General features: G+C 54.9%; 1 protein-coding gene and 1 pseudogene across 4 annotated transcripts in view; both read left to right on the top strand.

Moving 5' to 3' along the window:
- MLLT1 (MLLT1 super elongation complex subunit) overlaps window positions 1-6,771 on the top strand; it is a 74,585-nt gene extending 67,814 nt beyond the window's left edge. For 2 of the 4 annotated variants that reach the window (XM_063615849.1, XM_063615848.1), the window contains 5 exons: window positions 254-362; window positions 2,731-2,830; window positions 2,972-3,064; window positions 3,756-3,827; window positions 3,993-6,771. In XM_063615849.1, coding sequence (XP_063471919.1) covers window positions 254-362; window positions 2,731-2,830; window positions 2,972-3,064; window positions 3,756-3,827; window positions 3,993-4,121 — 503 coding nt within the window. In that variant the 3' untranslated portion in view covers window positions 4,122-6,771. The remainder of the gene's footprint in view (window positions 1-253; window positions 363-2,730; window positions 2,831-2,971; window positions 3,065-3,755; window positions 3,828-3,992) is intronic. The other 2 variants (XM_055238265.2, XM_055238264.2) reach the window with 1 other exon arrangement.
- LOC129460451 (uncharacterized) lies at window positions 4,776-6,771 on the top strand (annotated as a pseudogene).
- Window positions 6,772-17,441: the final 10,670 nt, after the last annotated feature.

Raw genomic sequence — 17,441 nt, 5'->3', positions numbered from 1 at the left:
AGGCCCCTGAGGCCTGCGAGCAGGGCCAGGAAGGTAGGGGGAGTGGGGCAGCCAGGGTGTTCTAGGCGAAGTGGGTGGCTGCTGGTGTGGGGGCAGTTCTTAGAGATGGGCACAGGGACCCCCAGGTGGGCGGGTGTGTGCATTTGGGGGTCACCAGTGTCAAGAAGCTCTGCGTGGCCTTATAAGCGAGGGCCCTGGAGGCTCAGTGGAACCCTGCCCTTGTCTCCCCTCCCTCCCTGCCCCGCCTCCCCAGGACCCCTGCGCTCCATGGTGGAGGACCTGCAGTCCGAGGAGTCCGACGAGGACGACTCTTCGTCAGGCGAGGAGGCTGCCGGCAAGACCAACCCGGGGAGGGACTCCAGGTGACGGCCCGGTGGGAACCAGTGGGCGGAGGCGGCCACCCGGGGCGACTCTGGCTGGGTCTGCAGTGATTGTGGGGCTGGTGGTGGGGTTGGGACTGGAGGGTCCCCTGGGAGGGCCAAAGCGGGGATTCATCCCCAGGCGGCCTCAGTCCAGCCTGGGCCTTGGGGTGGGCCTGGGGCTGTGTGTCCTCTCCTGGTCCCTGAGGCTGAGGGCCTCAAGGGCTGCCCCCATCTGGGGTCTTGGGTGGCATCCCTCCTCGTGGTCACTGGCAGGTGTGGGCTATCTGGCAGGGAAGCGTGCAGGAGGGAGCCCCGGCTGGAGGTGGGGGGAGGGGAGCAGGCCTGTTGCTCTGCTCTCAGGCCAGGAGACTCCCAGTCCTTTCCCACCTGCCTTACACGGGGCGAGGATCCATGGAGAGCCCCGTCCTGGGACAGCGGACACCCAGTGTGGGAGCAGCTTTGGCTACCTGTGGCCTTTTCCTCGGGAGGCACAGGGGTGCCGAGGCTCATCCTTGGGATGTGCAGGACCCTTGGCGTGACCCCACCTGAGAGAGCTCCACGCACTCAGCCTCCAGCCCAGCGACAGCAGAGAACATGCAGGCCTTGGCCCTGGGCACACAGGCTTCAGCGGGCGGGGGTCCAGACTTTTCCAAAGCTGTAGCAGAGCCAGCAGTCAGCCCCTCCTCCTGTGAGGCTGAGGCCTCCAGGCCTCAGTGGCTCCTATTGAAGACAGGGCTGGTTATCAGCCTGCACCCAGCAAGGTGCATGGGAGCCTCACAGACGCCTGCAGGTGTGTTGTTCACTAAAACCACCTTCCCGCAAGCTGGGCGGCAGGTTCTGGTTGGTCCCCCGTGTGCAGCGCGCCGGGCCAGCAGGCACATGGCGGGATTCCCACCCACCGCAGACAGAGCAGGAGCAGCGGCTCACTGCGGGGGAGCCACTGGTGGGAGGCCCAGGCCCACGACCGACAGGGACTTAGCCTCTGGACACGAGGAGGGCTGTGGCGTCCCGGGACAGGACCTGGAAGCAGGTTCCTGCCTCGTTAGGTGACATTCAGGGTGGATTCTGCTCACGCCAAGAGCCGTGAGCGCAGAGAGGCTGACGGAGGGTTCGGTTCTAGAGGGGCTGGCAGGCACGGCACAGGGACCGAGCCGCACGCAAAGTGCCTTTTGATTCTCCGGGAACGTTTGTGTGGGCCCTGGGTGGGGGCTTGCCGGCCTTGTCCCTGCGTTGCTGGGGCAGGGAGCGTACAGGCCGCACCGTCGGAACTTCTGCACACCCTGGTCTGCTGCCTGGGAAGCCCAGTCTGCAGCGCTGCCCAGCCGTCATCCCAGTCACCTGTGGGATGCGGGGCAGAGGCCGGCGGGAGCACAGGCAGGGGTGTCGCCTGGGCAACGTGAGCCAGACCTGGAGCCGCCAGAGCCGGGAGGCAGCTGCAGAAGAGTGGCCTCACCCTGAGGCCACTGAGGGGCAAGTTTAAGAGATGGACGGAGCCTGCGCTGGGGCAGGAGCAGGCCAGGAACAGGGGCAATGGCTGTGCTGCCCACCGGGGAGTCCAGTGTGCTCGAGCCGCTTCTGACACCTTGTTCACTAGGAGGCCTGGGGTTTACTGTGTTTTAAACATTCGGTGAAGTGATAGTTGTCAGGGGCCCCTCTCACTGGATCAAGCGCAAAATATCCCTGGCAGAGCGGGACCCCAGGCACGCAGAGTGAGAGAAAAATGGGCCCAGGCTCTGTGTGTGGTCATAGCAGCCTCCTTTCACAGATGGGGAAACTGAGGCAGAGGTCAAAGACCTGCCCCCCAGGGTGGGGGAGGTTGAGAGCTTGGGCCTCTCCCCACCACCAGATACCCCTGTTTAGGACCACACCCTCCAGGGCCAGGGGGCCGATGTAACTAATGGAGGCCTGCTGTCCAGAGCAAACCAGGGTCAGGTGGCCACGGGAGCATCAGAGGGACAGGCGGCCATGGAAGCCCTAGGGCAGTGCTGGGAGAAGAGGGCAGGTTTTTTAGCAGGCAGCTCCTCCTCCCCTTGTTAAAGCCACAGAACCAAGTCAAAGGACCACAGCCCAGCAAGCCCCATCTGGCTGGGGGGCTTTGTGTCCTGGGTATCCTGGGCCACTCTTGGCCGGCTCGGGCGGCCCCCAAAGGGCCTCTGGGTGGCCTGGTTTTCTTGGGGTTCTTTCCTCTTGGTGGCCACACACACAGTATTTTTTTTTAAGTTGAGGTTCCTGCCCAGAGCTGAATGGAGCTGTTGGGGGTGTGTGAGCTCAGGCACCGACTCTGTGCAGGGCAGAGGCTTGAGCCTGGGGGTGGGATGGGGGCAGTGGGGGCAGCAGGGGCCTGATGCGTCCCCGTGTGTTGGTTCAGGTTGAGCTTCAGCGACAGCGAGAGTGACAACAGTGCCGACTCCTCCCTGCCCAGCCGCGAGCCCCCACCCCCCCAGAAGCCACCCCCGCCCAACAGCAAGGTGAGCCTGGGGCCTGCAGGCAGGGGGTGCACCGGAGGCCGGGCTTAGCCCTGGGCTGGGCTGTCCTAGGAGGGTTTGTGGGGCCTTCGGGGCTGGGGAGGGTGTGGGCCACAGCTCAGCAGAGACCTGGGTTCCCTGCAGGTGTCAGGCCGGAGGAGCCCCGAGTCCTGCAGCAAGCCTGAGAAGATCCTCAAGAAGGGCACCTACGACAAGGTGGGGGGGACCTACGACAAGGTGGGGGGCACCTACGACAAGGTGGGGGGACCTAGGACAAGGTGGGGGGGACCTACGACAAGGTGGGGGGACCTAGGACAAGGTGGGGGGCACCTACGACAAGGTGGGGGGACCTAGGACAAGGTGGGGGGGGACCTACGACAAGGTGGGGGGACCTAGGACAAGGTGGGGGGGGACCTAGGACAAGGTGGGGGGGACCTAGGACAAGGTGTGGGGACCTAGGACAAGGTGTGGGGGACCTAGGACAAGGTGTGGGGGACCTAGGACAAGGTGGGGGGGACCTAGGACAAGGTGGGGGGCACCTAGGACAAGGTGTGGGGGACCTAGGACAAGGTGGGGGGGACCTACGACAAGGTGGGGGGCACCTAGGACAAGGTGTGGGGGCACCTACGACAAGGAGGGGGGGCTACGGAGGAGTGGGTGGTGGGAGTTGCAGCCAGTGGAGGACCCCAGAGCCCCCCAACACCCCACAGTCGGGCTGTTCCTGGGCAGGAGCAGGGACAGTCCTTCCTCCCCTCCCAGCGTGGCCTTGGAGCTGAGGGGCTGCCCCTGCAGCCTTGGGCCTTCCTTGGGGTGGATGTGGCTACCTCTGTCCTGTGCTGGGATGGACTGGGTCATGGATGGGGCTGGGCATGGGAGCAGGAAGGACCCAGGGCCCCCACATGCTGCTGAGACCTGCCCCTGTCCCCAGGCCTACACAGACGAGCTGGTGGAGCTACACCGGAGGCTGATGGCGCTGCGGGAGCGCAACGTGCTGCAGCAGGTATCGTCCCCGAGGGTCCTGCCCAGCCGAGGTCGGGGTGCCTGTGAGGAGTGTGGGCTGCGGGGGCCGCTGGTGCTGCCCCAGGAGCCCCGTACCTCTCTTGGGAAACAGGGCAACCCCACCCTTGGTCTCCTGCCCCTGAAGCCATCTGCCACCACCTTACAGATTGTGAATCTGATCGAGGAGACTGGCCACTTCAACGTCACCAACACCACCTTCGATTTCGACCTCTTCTCCCTGGATGAGACCACCGTGCGCAAACTGCAGAGCTACCTGGAGGCCGTGGCCACATGACCCTGGGCCGCGTGCCGGGCCCCCACCGCCGGGGTCCTGGGAGGCTGCAGCCGGGCCTCGCCTGCCCTCCTCTCCCGTCTCGCCTGCCCGCAGCACTGCCTTAGCGACAGCCCTGTCCTCGCCCGCACGGCCCGCTGCACTTTCCTCGGCGGCTCCCTGCCCACTCTCCCTGCTCCATCGCCAGGAGCCCTGGGGCCGGGCTGGGCCACACGCGAGCCGCCCCCCGGGCTCCCTTCAGAGAGCGGCTGGTGTTGAAGGCAGCTCTGGGCAGAGACAGGGCTGGGGGCCCCTTGCCCAGCCTTGGGACCAGCCCCCACTGCTCGGCGGGCTGTGCGGCAGGGCGTCGCTGCCCCAGCCTTTCTGAGCAGCGGACCAACGGCTGGGGGGCGTCTCCAGCCTCCCGAATGGTTCAAAACACACCCTCCGCCCACCCTGGACCTCAGGAGGCCCTGCCTGTGTGTCTGCGTCGTCCTCCGTGTAGACCTAGCGCCGGCTCCTCCCCGGCTCGCGCTGCGCTGGGGTCCGTGCTGTATAGTTCTCTCTATTATATATGTGTGTGCACTGTCTGGTCAAGAGCAGTGTCCATGTGCGTTTCTGTGCAGCAGTGCACGTGGGGTGGGTGGGGGGTGTGTACGGTGGGGCTTGTAGGTTAAGATGTCTCTGCGGTGTTGTTGTGGGGCTGGAGGCCGAGCCAGGCCCGGCAGCTGGCCCTCTCCAGGCGCATGGAGGAATTCTCCCTTTGCCCTTCCAAGGATGCCGCCGCCTCCTACTGGGGCTCCCGGGGGGCCGGCCAACACTACAAAGGGCAGCGAGTCCTCAGGGCACCCGGGAGCCACCACTCTGCTCTCGGGCTCTACGCAAGACTAGCGCCATCAGTCTCCGTGGACAGACTCTCATCAGCCGCCCTGGGGCTCGGCCTCCTCCCATAGGCTCCTCTTCCTCTCTTTCATTCAAGTCTTCAAACTTTGAAAAAAAATATGAGCTTTTGCCAAATAAGACGGGATAGTTTATGGAGTTTTCTGAGGTGCATTGGACTCTGGTCAGCTCCTCGAGCGTGGGCTCGGCCGTCGGCAGGCTGGGTGGGTTGGCCGGGTTGGCCCTCCCAGGCTGCCTTTCCCTCTGGTCCCCGCCTGGCCCGCCCTGGCCTCCACCGCCGCAATTCATGCTGGTGCCGCACCTGTAGCCCCACTCCTGGTGTGCCTGAGATTCTCCAGGGGCCAAGCCGGTCCTCCTCCCCGGCCCACTCTTCCAGGGCCAGGATGCTCCCGTGGAGCCAGCCCACCTTGGCTGGGGGTCCCAGAGGCCTGCCTGGTTAGCCTCTGTTTCCCAGACCTTGACTGGAGGCACCTCCAGTCCTCTCAACCCCCTGACTTTCAAGTCCTTTCAAGTCCTTGTGCCCTGACCAAGTTATGAGGAAAAGCGGGCTGAGGGCCTGGAGGTGGGCTCGCGCCCCCTTGAACCCACCTAGATGTCTCCTCCTCCCCAGCCTGTGAGTTCAGACTTGGGGGACTCCATCTGTCCCTCCCTGAGGTCCCTCATCTTGTCCCTGCTCTGATTCTGTCAGCAGATCCTGAACACTCCTTGGTGGGGACCCCTGCCTCCAAGGCTGCCCCCAATGCCAGCTGTCCTGGGGAAAGTCCCCAGAACTCTCTGGGAAAGGCCCGAGAACCTTCCGAGGAAGCCTCCGGGACTCCTCGCCACCTGCTCTGTTTCTCTCCTGGCCCCACTGCCTTCAGGTATCAGGAAGAGGGCAGGCCCCTGTGCCCCCTCTCCCCTTCCCAGGTCGGCCAACAATACTCCACCGTGGGGCGCTTCCTTTCTTCTCTGGAAACTAAGACATTGAACTGAAGAAACTGGCCTGAGGGGGGCTGACCGGGGGTCCCGTGCTGCTGCGTGCTCTATGCACAGAGGCTGCGGGGGTCACGGACAGGAACCTCAGCCCAGGGTGCTGGCCTTTCTCCTTCGCAAGAGTCCCCCAGGATCCACACAACGACTCGAGCAGCCTCCGCTCAGCCAGAGGAGGGCCGGGCTCCCCTGCCTGCTCTCGGTGGTGGCGTCTGGCCCTTCCTGCCGTTTCCAAGGCCTCCAGAAGCACCAACCCAGTTCTCAGTTACCTCCTCTGGCCGGAAGGCCTCACGTTGTCCTCCAGAGCTGCTCTGGGCCCAGGGCTGGCTCCGTGACCACCCGATGGACGTGCTGGGCAGCATGGGCTCCAAAGGCAGCATCCCCAGCTGCTCTCCCACCCCACCCCAGCTGCCCGGCGGCTGGGCCCACGAGGGCTCTGGGGACACTTCCATAGGAAGGGGCCCGGCACTTTGTGACTGCCACGTGTTTCGTGTTAAGCCGCCTGCCCCCAGTGCAAATCTCTGTGTTTTGCTCTCTCCTGAACAAAAATGTAAACCGACGCCGGAAAGCAAATGGTATCGAATACCTTTCTTGCCCATAAGGGTTTTTACAAAGAATGTGTCTCACTAGGAACTAGGACACTCATCGGCCCGAGACCAACTCCTGGATAAAAGGAATAAGGAGAATCGTGTCTGTAACAAGTTACAGGATTGTTTCTTTCCTGGATTTTAAACTTTTGTTAAATTGTGAAATTATGGAGGAGTTTTATAGAAAAAAACGTGAAATAAAGTCAGATGGGAAAGCAGACGCATGCATCTGCCTGGTTCCTCCTGTCCAGTCAGTGGGCAGGCGTGCAAGGTAGCCTGGGGCCCCCTGCCCCGACTACCTGTCCCAGTGCCCCCAGATCAGTGACCAAAAAGGGGAAGGAGAGTTGGGACCAAGCCTGGTGGGGGCGGGGAGCATGAGCAACGCTGGAGACGACGCCACCAGCAATTCAAGAGCGCAGAGAATTCGGCTCACATCCTGCTTCTGTTGCTGTGCTCTCTGCTTGGAAGCAGACAGCAAGGTTTGGGTTGAGAAGAAAACTTGGTTTCATAAGGTGGATGCATGGATGATGGATGAACAGATGGGTGGGTGAGTGGATGGGCGGTTTGATGGAGGAGTGGATGATTGGTTGGGTGGACCATGGATGAATAGATGGGTGGGTGGGTGGAAGAAAGGATGGAAGGATGGATGGATGGGTGAATGGAAGGAAGGAGGGAAGGAAGGGAGGGAGGGAAGGAAGGAAGGAAAGGAAAGAAGGGCAGATGGGTGGATGGATGGATGGATGGATGGATGGATGGATGGATGGAAGGAAGGATGCATGGATGGGTGGATCAATGGGTGGATTAATGGGTAGACGGGGGGAAGGAAGGATGCCTGGATGGATAGATCAATGGGTGGATGGAAGGAAGGAAGGATGGATGAGTGGATGGATGGATGGATGGATGGATGGATGGATGGATGGATGGATGGAAAGAAAAATGTAGGCAAAGACATTTTTTCCCAAGAGCTAGCATGCCATCTCCCAGTTTCCCTATGGTGGGTTTTTCTCTGGCCTCAGTGTGGCAGAGCTCGGTGAACCTGTGTCCCATCTGTGCTCCAGCTCCAGCTCCACCCAGAGGAGCAGGAGTTCCATTCCTGAGTGGCCCACATTGCAGGATCACCGTGGCAGCCACTGATTGAGATCACTTTTGTCAGCAGGCAGCAGCTGGGGACTCAGGCGGGCTCAGCTGAGCACTGGGGACTCTGGAGCATGTCTTCTCCCTTCTACTCTGGAACCAAAAAACCCATTCCCAGCATCAGAGTGTGGCTTTCCCTGCCCTGTGCCTTACCAGAGAAAGGTTCTTTTAGGCCTTCGGGGTATGGTTTTGGGTCTGAGCTCCTAAAGTAAGAATATGGAGTGAAAGAGGGTCTACAGTGGTTCCTTCAGGGTTCCCAGACCCTCCAAGATGCAGTGGAAGGACTAGGGATGTGTAAAAACGTGGTAGGGCTTTCTGGCCAGGCATGGTGGCTCACACCTGTAATCCCAGCACTTTAGGAGACCAAGGCAGGTGGATCATTTGAGGCCAGGAGTTCAAGACCAGCCTGGGCAACATGGCGAAACCCTGTCTCTACTAAAAATACAAAAATTAGCCTAACGTACGGTGCACACCTGTAGACCCAGCTACTTGGGAGGCTGAGTCACAAGAAACTCTTGAACCCGGGAGGCAGAGATTTCAGTGAGCCAAGATTGCACCACTGCACTGCACTCCAGCCTGGGCAACAGGAGAGACCCTGTCTAAAAAAAAAAAAAAGCTGGGCGAGGTGGCTCACGCCTCTAATCCCAGCACTTTGGGAGGCCGAGGCGGGTGGATCACCTGAAGTCAGGAGTTTGAGACCAGCCTAACCAACACGGTGAAGGCTGTCTCTACTAAAAACAGGAAAAATTAGCTGGGCATGCTGTCAGGCACCTATAATCCCAGCTACTCAGGAGGCTGAGGCAGGAGAATCGCTTGAACCCAGGAGGCAGAGGTTGCGGTGAGCCGAGATCATGCCATTGCACTCCAGCCTGGGCAACAAGAGCGAAACTCCAACTCAAACAGAAAAAAAAAAGTCAGGCTTTCCCCAAGAGTTCTCTCATGGACTCTTCACAAGCACTCCATGAGGTGGGCACTGCTTCATCCCTGTCTACAGATAAAGAAACAGCCTCAGCAAGTCGACTTGCCCAGGATTTTTTCTAATTTTTAATTTTAATTTTAATTTTAATTTTTTTTTTTTTTTTTTTTTTTGAGACGGAGTCTCGCTGTCACCCAGTCTGGAGTGCAGTGGTGCAATCTCGGCTCACTGCAGGCTCCGCCCCCTGGGGTTCACGCTTCTCTTGCCTCAGCCTCCTGAGTAGCTGGGACTACAGGCGCCAGCCACCTCGCCCGACTAATTTTTTGTATTTTTAGTAGAGGTGGGGTTTCACCGTGTTAGCCAGGATGGTCTCGATCTCCTGACCTCGTGATCCGCCCGCCTCAGCCTCCCAAAGTGCTGGGATTACAGGCATGAGCCACCACGCCCAGCCAATTTTAATTTTTTTGAGATGGAGTCTCACTCTGTCACCCAGGCTGGAGAGTAGCGGTGGGAGCTCAGCTGAGCACAACCTCCGCCTCCTGGGTTCAATCCATTCTCCTGCCTCAGCCTCCCAAGTAGCTGGGATTACAGGAGTGCGCCACCACGCCCTGGTAATTTTTGTATTTTGGGTAGAGATGGGGGTTTCGCCATCTTGGCCAGGCTGGTCTTGAACTCCTGACCTCATGATCCACCCACCTCGGCCTCCCAAAGTGTTGGGATGACAGGCGTGAGCCACTGCGCTTGGCTCTTTTTCCTTTTCTTTTTTTTTTTTTTTTTTTTTGAGATGGAGTCTCACTCTCACCCAGGCTGGTCTGGAACTCCTAACCTCAAGTGATCCATTATCAAGTTATCAAGTTTTCCTTGAAATGGCTTTTGGGCTGTTATTGTTTATTGTTTAGGGTGTTTTTCTTTTAAGTTCTCCCATGATTTCTCCTAGGAATTCAATTCTTCTTCCCCCTTTTTCCTGCCTCCCTTCCCTCTTTCTTTCTCACATTTCAATTTGTTCCATCTGGAATTTATTTAGCCAAGAGGTAGGGCCCCAGCTCTATTTCCCCAATAGCTATGCAAGGCGATCCACCCTATTTATTGAATAACCTGTCTTCACTTATTTGAGATGCCGTCTTTGGTTGCATTTTTCAATTCCTGCATACGTTTGTGTCTCTCCCTGGCTTCCCTCACATGCACAGTACTCACCTTTGCATTTCTGCCACTGTGTGACCTAATTAATATCTGGTAGTGTGCCCGGACGCAGTGGCTCACGCCTGTAATCCCAGCACTTTGGGAGGCTGAGGCGGGTGGATCACCTGAGGTCGGGAGTTCGAGACCAGCCTGACCAACATAGAGAAACCCTGTCTCTACTAAAAAATACAAAATTAGCCGGATGTGGTGGCACATACCTGTAATCCCAGCTACTCAGGAGGCTGAGGTAGGAGAATCGCTTGAACCTGGGAGGCAGAGGTTGCGCTGAGCCGAGATCAAGCCATTGCACTCCAGCCTGGGCAACAAGAGTGAAACTCCGTCTGAAAAAAAAAAAAAGTCTGGTAGTGGTAGTTTCCCTTTATAATTCTGCTTCAGAATTTTCCCAGATATTCTTGCATGCTTTTTTCTTCATATAAATGAATCTGCTTATGTTTCAGAATATTTTTATCGTTGTTCTGATGTTTTAATTTTAATTTGTTTTTGTTTTAGACGGAGTCTCACTCTGTCACCCAGGCTGGAGTGTAATGGCACAATCTTGGCTCACTACAACCTCTGCCTTCTGGATTCAAGTGATTCTGCCACCTCAGCCTCCCAAGTAGCTGGGACTACAGGCACCCACCATCATGCCCGACTAATTTTTGTATTTTTTTAGAGAGGGGGTTTCACCATGTTGGCCAGGCTGGTCTTGAACTCCTGACCTCAGGTGATCTGCCCGCTTTGGCCTCCCAAAGTGCTGGGATTACATGCATGAGCCACTGCGCCCCACCTGTTTGTTTTGTTTTTTGAGGTGGGGTCTCACTCTGTCACCCAAGCTGGAGTGGAGTGGCGCTTTCATGGCTCACTGCAGCCTCACCCTCCCAGGCTCAAGCAGTCCTCCCACATTGGCTTCCTGAGTAGCCGGGGGCCACAAGCATGTGCCATCGGGCCCAGCTAATTTTTTTTTCTGTTTTTTAATTTTTGTAAAGATGAGGTCTCGCTATGTTGCCCAGGCTGGTGTTGAACTTCTGAGCTCAAGTGATCCTCCCACCTTGGCCTCCCAAAGTGCTGGGATTACAGGAGCGAGCCACTGCACCTGGCCTTAATTTTTTTTAAATGTCTCCTTGTTGATACTTGGTGAGTTCCTGGAGAATTCTCAGTGATTTTTTATTTTTTCTTTCTTTTTCTTTTCTTTTGACATGGAGTTTTGCTCTTGTTGCCCAGGCTGGAGTGCAGTCATGCGGTCTCGGCTCACTGCATCTGCCTTCCAGGTTCAAGTGACTCTCCTGCCTCAGCCTCCCGAGTAGCTGGGATTACAGGCGTCTGCCACCACACCTGGCTATTTTTGTATTTTTAGTAGAGACAGGGTTTCACCATGTTGGCCAGGCTGGTCTCAAACTCCTGACCTCAGGTGATCCGCTGGCCTCGGCCTCAGATCTGTAACCAACTCTCATTATGTGTGTGTTACACTTTCTGTATTGTCCCACGGTTCTTTTCCATTTGTTCATTTCATTTCATTGTGTTTTTGTCTTTTCTTTTTTCTTCTTAATTAATTTTTTTTTTTTTTTAAATAGAGACAGGGTCTTGCTAAGTTTCTCAGGCTGGCCTTGAGTGCCTGGGCTCAGGCAGTCCTCCCCCGTCGGCCTCCTAAAGTGCTGGGGCTATAGGCATGAGCCACCGTGCCTGGCCTCTTTTTTTCTTTAAGATTTTCGGCGTGGGATGTTTCTATTGACCCAGCTTCAGGTTCACTCATGATTTCCTCGGCCGTATTCAGTCCACTGCCGAGCCCACTGGAAGCATGCTTTCTTTATGTCAGTGTTTTTGATGACCATCATTTCCTTTTGATTTCTTAGAGTTTCCATCTCTCTGCTTACAAGAACCCACCTGTTGTAGGTTCTGTCTGCTTTTTCCATTAGAGCTCTTAGCATATTAATTATTATTTAAAATTGGTATCAGCCAGGCATGGTGGCTCATGCCTGTAATCCCAGCACTTTGGGAGGCTGAAGCGGGCGGATCGCTTGAGGCCAGGAGTTAGAGACCAGCCTGGACAACATGATGACACCCTGTCTCTACTAAAAATGCAAAAAAATTAGCCGGGTGTGTTGGCGCATGCCTGTAATCCCAGCTACTCACTGCTGGGTGAGTGCAAGGTTCCTGGGAATCCGCAGCACCTGACCCTCACAACATACCCTGTTGGGAGGTGGAATTCAGGGACAGTCCAGGCTTGGATCTTGCTCTCAAGAGGTTTCCCAGTGTTCTGGATGGGTGGAGAGAGGGCTCAGTGCTGGAGAGCCTCAAGAAGTGGGGAGGGCTTTCTGGAAGAGGGGACATGAGTGTGGGGCTTCACAGGATGTATATGAGTTCACTGGGTAGAGACTGTCTGGGAGGGTGAGCTGAGCATGCTCAGGACTGGGCAGTTGAAAAATCCCATCAAGCATAGACTTAAGTGGGAGCTCTTGTCAGCTCCCTGTCCTGAGGACTCTTCCTTGGGATCCCATAGAAGGTGGGCTGGTGGCTTCCTGTCCCCAAAACACTCCGGGGAGAGGCCGCGTGCCCTTTACCCTGCCGTGATGGCACCAATGCTGGCGATGACCCACTCTTCTGAGTTGAGACCCATGATCCCCACACTGTGGAAGCGCTCCAGGCCCAGCTAGGGGAGGGAGGTCCTCGTGAGGCACTAGGAGGCTCAGCCATCCCCACCCCACCTGCCCGGGAGCCTCAGGCTGAGAACCTTTGGCTCCCTTTTCTCTGTCACCTGTTTCTTCTTTTTCTTTCTTCTTCTTCTTCTTTTTTTTTTTTTTTTTTCTGAAACAAGGTCTTGCTCTGTTGCCCAGGCTGGAATGCAACAGCGCAATCATGGCTCACTGCAGTCTCGACCTCCCCCAGCCCCAGCAATCCTCCCACCTCAGTCCCCCAAGTAGCTGGGACTACAGGTGTACACCACCACTTCTGGCTAATTTTTTAATTTTTAATTTTTTTGTAGAGATGGGATCTCACTATGTCACCCAGGCTGGTCTTGTACTCCTGGGTTCAAGCGATCCACTTGCCTTGGCCTCCCAAAGCACTGGGATTACAGACACCTCTCTTGTCCTGTTTCTTCTGTTGTTTTCTCTGATAAAATAACCCATCCCCCTCATGACAAGCAACCACACATTTATCTAGAACTGGGGCTCTCAGCCAGGGGGTGATTCTGTTCCTCAGGGGACATTTGGAAATACTTGGAGACATTTGGGGTTGTCATAGCTCGGGGAATGAAACGCCACTGGCATTGATGGAAACTAGATACTCACAGGACATTCTCCACCACAAAGAATGATTCGGCCCCTGAGGACAACGGCCCTGAGATTGAGAAATCCCGGAAAAAAAAAAAAAACAACTACAAACAAAATACCTTCCTGACATTTTTAAGCACGCATACTTTACAGAGCCAGGGGAATACTGCATGTATGTTATCAAGACCTGCCTTTGTTCACAAAACCATTCGTCTTGACCGTTTTCCCCAGTCTTTAAATATTTCTCTGCAATATCAAATCTAACATAATATCGTGTAGTATAGAGATGTCACGATTTAATCATCCCCCGTATTGGCTGATACTTATGTAGGCTCTGGCTGCTGGGTTTTTTTCGTTGGTTTCACTTTTTTTTTTTTTTTTTTTATGAGACAGGGTCTTGGCCGGGCATGGTGGCTCAAGCCTGTAATCCCAGCACTTTGGGAAGCCAAGGCGGGCGGATCATGAGGTCAGGAGATCGAGACCACCCTGGCTAACATGATGAAACCCCGTCTCTACTAAAAATACAAAAAATTAGCCGGGCGTGGTGGCGGGCGCCTGTAGTCCCAGCTACTTGGGAGGCTGAGGCAGGAGAATGGCGTGAACCTGGGAGGTGGAGCTTGCAGTGAGCACAGACCATTCGCCACTGCACTCCAGCCTGGGTGACAGAGTGAGACTCCATCTCAAAAAAAAAAAAAAAAAGAGACAGGGTCTTGCTCTGTCACCCAAGGCTGGAGTGCAGTGGTGCATTCATGGCTCATGGCAGCCTTGACCTCCTTGGCTTAAGCGACCCTCCTACCTCAGCCTTCTGAGTAGTTGGGACTACACATGCACCACCACGCCTGGCTAATTTTCATATTTTTTAGAGATGGCGGTCTCACTATGTTGTCCAGGCTGGTATGAGCCACCACGCCCAGCCTGGTTTCACTTTTATTAGATAAAATGTTGGGGTGAACACCCCGGTAGCTCAAGCTTTGCCTATGCACTGTGATTATCTGTGCCAACATATGAATGGACTTGACAATTTAAGATGGTGTAACTCTCTTGGTTCCATTCACTCAGGTGAGACCGTCGGATCCAGGTGGGGCACAATTTAAGATGGTGTAACTCTCGGTTCCATTCACTCAGGTGAGACCGTCGGATCCAGGTGGGGCCCCTCCCCGCCACTCCAGACTCTTGGATACAACTGCCCACCCCTCATTTCCTCGTCTAACACACCTCTCAAACCCAAACAGCCCAGCTAGGGGAGGGATGTTACCTACAGCTCTCATCCCTAAACCACCTCCCTCCACTCCAACCTGCCATAATCTCAGACAACAGCAGCTCCACCCTTCAAGTGGCACCGACCAGAAAACTTTGGTCATTCTCAGTGGGTTTTGCTGAGACACCAACAAATTCTGTGGGCTCTGCTTTCAGAATCTGAACGCTTTTCACCCTCTCTCCTGCTACATCTTGGTCCAAACTATCATCATCTCAATCTCAGCTGGTCTCTTTCCCCTCAGTCTGTCCTCCCCCCGGTAGCCAGAGAGCACCTGTGAGCACCTGAGTCAGGGCACATCCCTCCTTTGCCTCCATGGCTCCCACTCCCCCTCCCCTCGGGTAAAAGCCAAGTCCTCCCCAAGGCCCACCCGGCACTTGTTGACCTTCCCCACCCCCTCCCTCCCCCACTCTGCTCCAGCCACAGGGGCCTCCTCCTCACTGCTCCTTCAACACAGCAGGCACTGTCCTGCCTCAGAGCCTTTGCACAAACTCCCCTTGACCTGGAACACCATCCCCTAGATCTTTTCTCTTCATTGAAGTCTTTGTTGAAATATCACTTTCTCTCAGTGAGGCTCTTCTTAGCCACCTTTTTCTTTCTTTCTTTTTTTTTTTTTTTTTTGAGACAGAGTCTCACTCTGTTGCCCAGGCTGGAGTGCAGTGGCGTGATCTCGGCTCACTGCAACCTCCGGCTCCTGGGTTCAAGTGATTCTCCTGCCTCAGCCTCCCAAGTAGCTGGGATTACAGGCGTGCACTACCATACCCAGCTAATTTTTGTATTTTTAGTAGAGATGGGGTTTCACCATATTGGTCAGGCTGGTCTCGAACTCCTGACCTCAAGTGATCTGCCCTCCTCTGCCTCCCAAAGTGCTGGGATTACAGGCGTGAGGCACCGCACCTGGCTAGACACCATATTTTTAAATTCTGCCCCCACCTCAGCAGTTTACTCCTTTACGTGCTTTGGATTCCTCTGAATTACTGAACACTGTCTACCTATTGCATAATTTACTTGTTTATTACATTGACTGAACAAGTCACAGGAGGTCTCTTATCCCCTTTCCTAATCTGAAAAATGGGTGTTCATTAATTCAACAAACATCAGAGGGTTGGCGCTGGTACAACAACAAGGCAATCTGGCCTCTCGCCCTCAGGGAAATGACCAAATAAACAAACGACCTTGATAACTTGTAGCCATGATGATGAAAACTGGGAAGAATTTTTTTTTTGAAACAGAGTCTTGCCCTGTCACCCAGGCTGGAGTGCAGTGGCACAATCTCAGCTCACTACAACCTCCACCTCCCAAGTAGCTGGGATTACAGGTGTGCCACCATGCCTGGCTAATTTTTTTTTGTATGTTTAGTAGAGACAGGGTTTCACCATGTTGCCCAGGTTGGTCTCAAACTCCTGACCTCAAGTGATCCACCCATCTCAACCTCCCAAAGTGCTGGGATTACAGGCGTAAGCCACCATGCCTGGCCCTGGGCAGACAACTTTTAAAGGGGCTGTCACAGAGAGGGGGAAGAGGGCAGGTTTGGGGAACCAGGGTAGCAAGGAAAGACCTTGCTGAGGAAATGCCACTGGGGAAGAGACACAATAAAAACCATAATAATGACCAGGCACGGTGGCTCACACCTGTAATCCCAGCACTTTGGGAGGCCGAGGGGGGCGAATCACGAGGTCAGGAGTTTGAGACCAGCCTGGCCAACATGGTGAAACCCCGTCTCTACTAAAAATACAAAAAATTAGCTGGATGTGGTGGCAGGCACCTGTAATCCCAGCTACTCAGGAGACTGAGGCAGAATTGCTTGAATCCGGGAGGCGGAGGTTGCAGTGAGCCAAGATTGTGCCACTGCACTCCAGCCCAGGGGACAGTTCGAGACTGTCTCAGAAACAAAAACAAAAAAGAGGCTGGACGCGATGGCTCATGCCTGTAATCCCAGCACTTTGGGAGGCCGAGAAACCCCGTCTCTACTAAAAATATAAAAAATTAGCCGGGCGTGGTGGCGGGTGCCTGTTGTCACAGCTACTCGGGAGGCTGAGGCAGAAGAATGGCGTGAACCCGGGAGGTGGAGCTTGCAGTGAGCCGAGATTGGGCCACTGCACTCCAGCCTGGGCGACAGAATGAGACTCCATCTCAAAAAAACAAAACCATAAAAATAATAAATGGTGAATGCTGGTGCAGTGCTTTGTGTGTGCCAGAGCTATTCAATGTGTGTAAACTCACTGAATCCATGCAGCAAAGCTGTGAGCTAGCTGCTGTTATATTTTATATATTTACATAAAAATGCTAATATAAAATAACATATTTTATATTAAATTTAACATAAAAGGGCCCGGCACGGCAGCTCACACCTGTAATCCCAGGACTTTGGGAGGCCAAGGCGGGCAGATCACGAGGTCAGAAGATCAAGACCATCCTGGCTAACACAGTGAAACACCGTCTCCACTAAAAATACAAAAAATTAGCCGGGCGTGATGGCGGGAGCCTGTAGTCCCAGCTACTCAGGAGGCTGAGGCAGGAGAATGGCATGAACCCGGGAGGCGGAGCTTGCAGTGAGCACAGACCATGAGCCACTGCACTCCAGCCTGGGCAACAGAGGGAGACTCCATCTCAAAAATAAATAAATAAATAAATATAACATAAAAGTGTAGCACGCATAAAATTTATCCATAAACAGATGTTTTATACACTATGCATTTATAAAAAACTATATTTTAAATGTATATATACATAAAATTATATATATTTTTATATGTTTAATTTTTTAATTTTTTATTTTTTTAACTTTATTTTTACCGGAGGATCCAGTTTACTATGGGTATTGGAATGACTTTTCTTCTTCTTTTCTTTTTTTTTTGAGACGGAGTCTCACTCTGTTGTTGCCCAGGCTGGAGTGCAGTGGCACCATCTCGGCTCACTGCCTCTGCCTCCCAGGTTGGAGTGATTCTCCTGCCTCCAGCCTCCAGAGTAGCTGGGATTACAGGCATGCACAGCCATGCCTGGCTAATTTTTGTATTTTTAGTAGAGACAGGGTTTCACCATGTTGGCCAGGCTGGTCTCCAACTCCTGACCTCAAGTGATCTGCCTGCCTAGGGCTCCCAAAGTGCTGGGATTAAGGCGTGAGCCACCGCGCCT

The sequence above is a fragment of the Symphalangus syndactylus genome, chromosome 13 (genome assembly GCF_028878055.3).
Source record: "Symphalangus syndactylus isolate Jambi chromosome 13, NHGRI_mSymSyn1-v2.1_pri, whole genome shotgun sequence".
In the NCBI taxonomy this organism is placed as follows: Eukaryota; Metazoa; Chordata; class Mammalia; order Primates; family Hylobatidae; genus Symphalangus; species Symphalangus syndactylus.
Note: the sequence above shows the minus strand (reverse complement) of the source record. Positions and strands in the feature narration are given on the sequence as shown.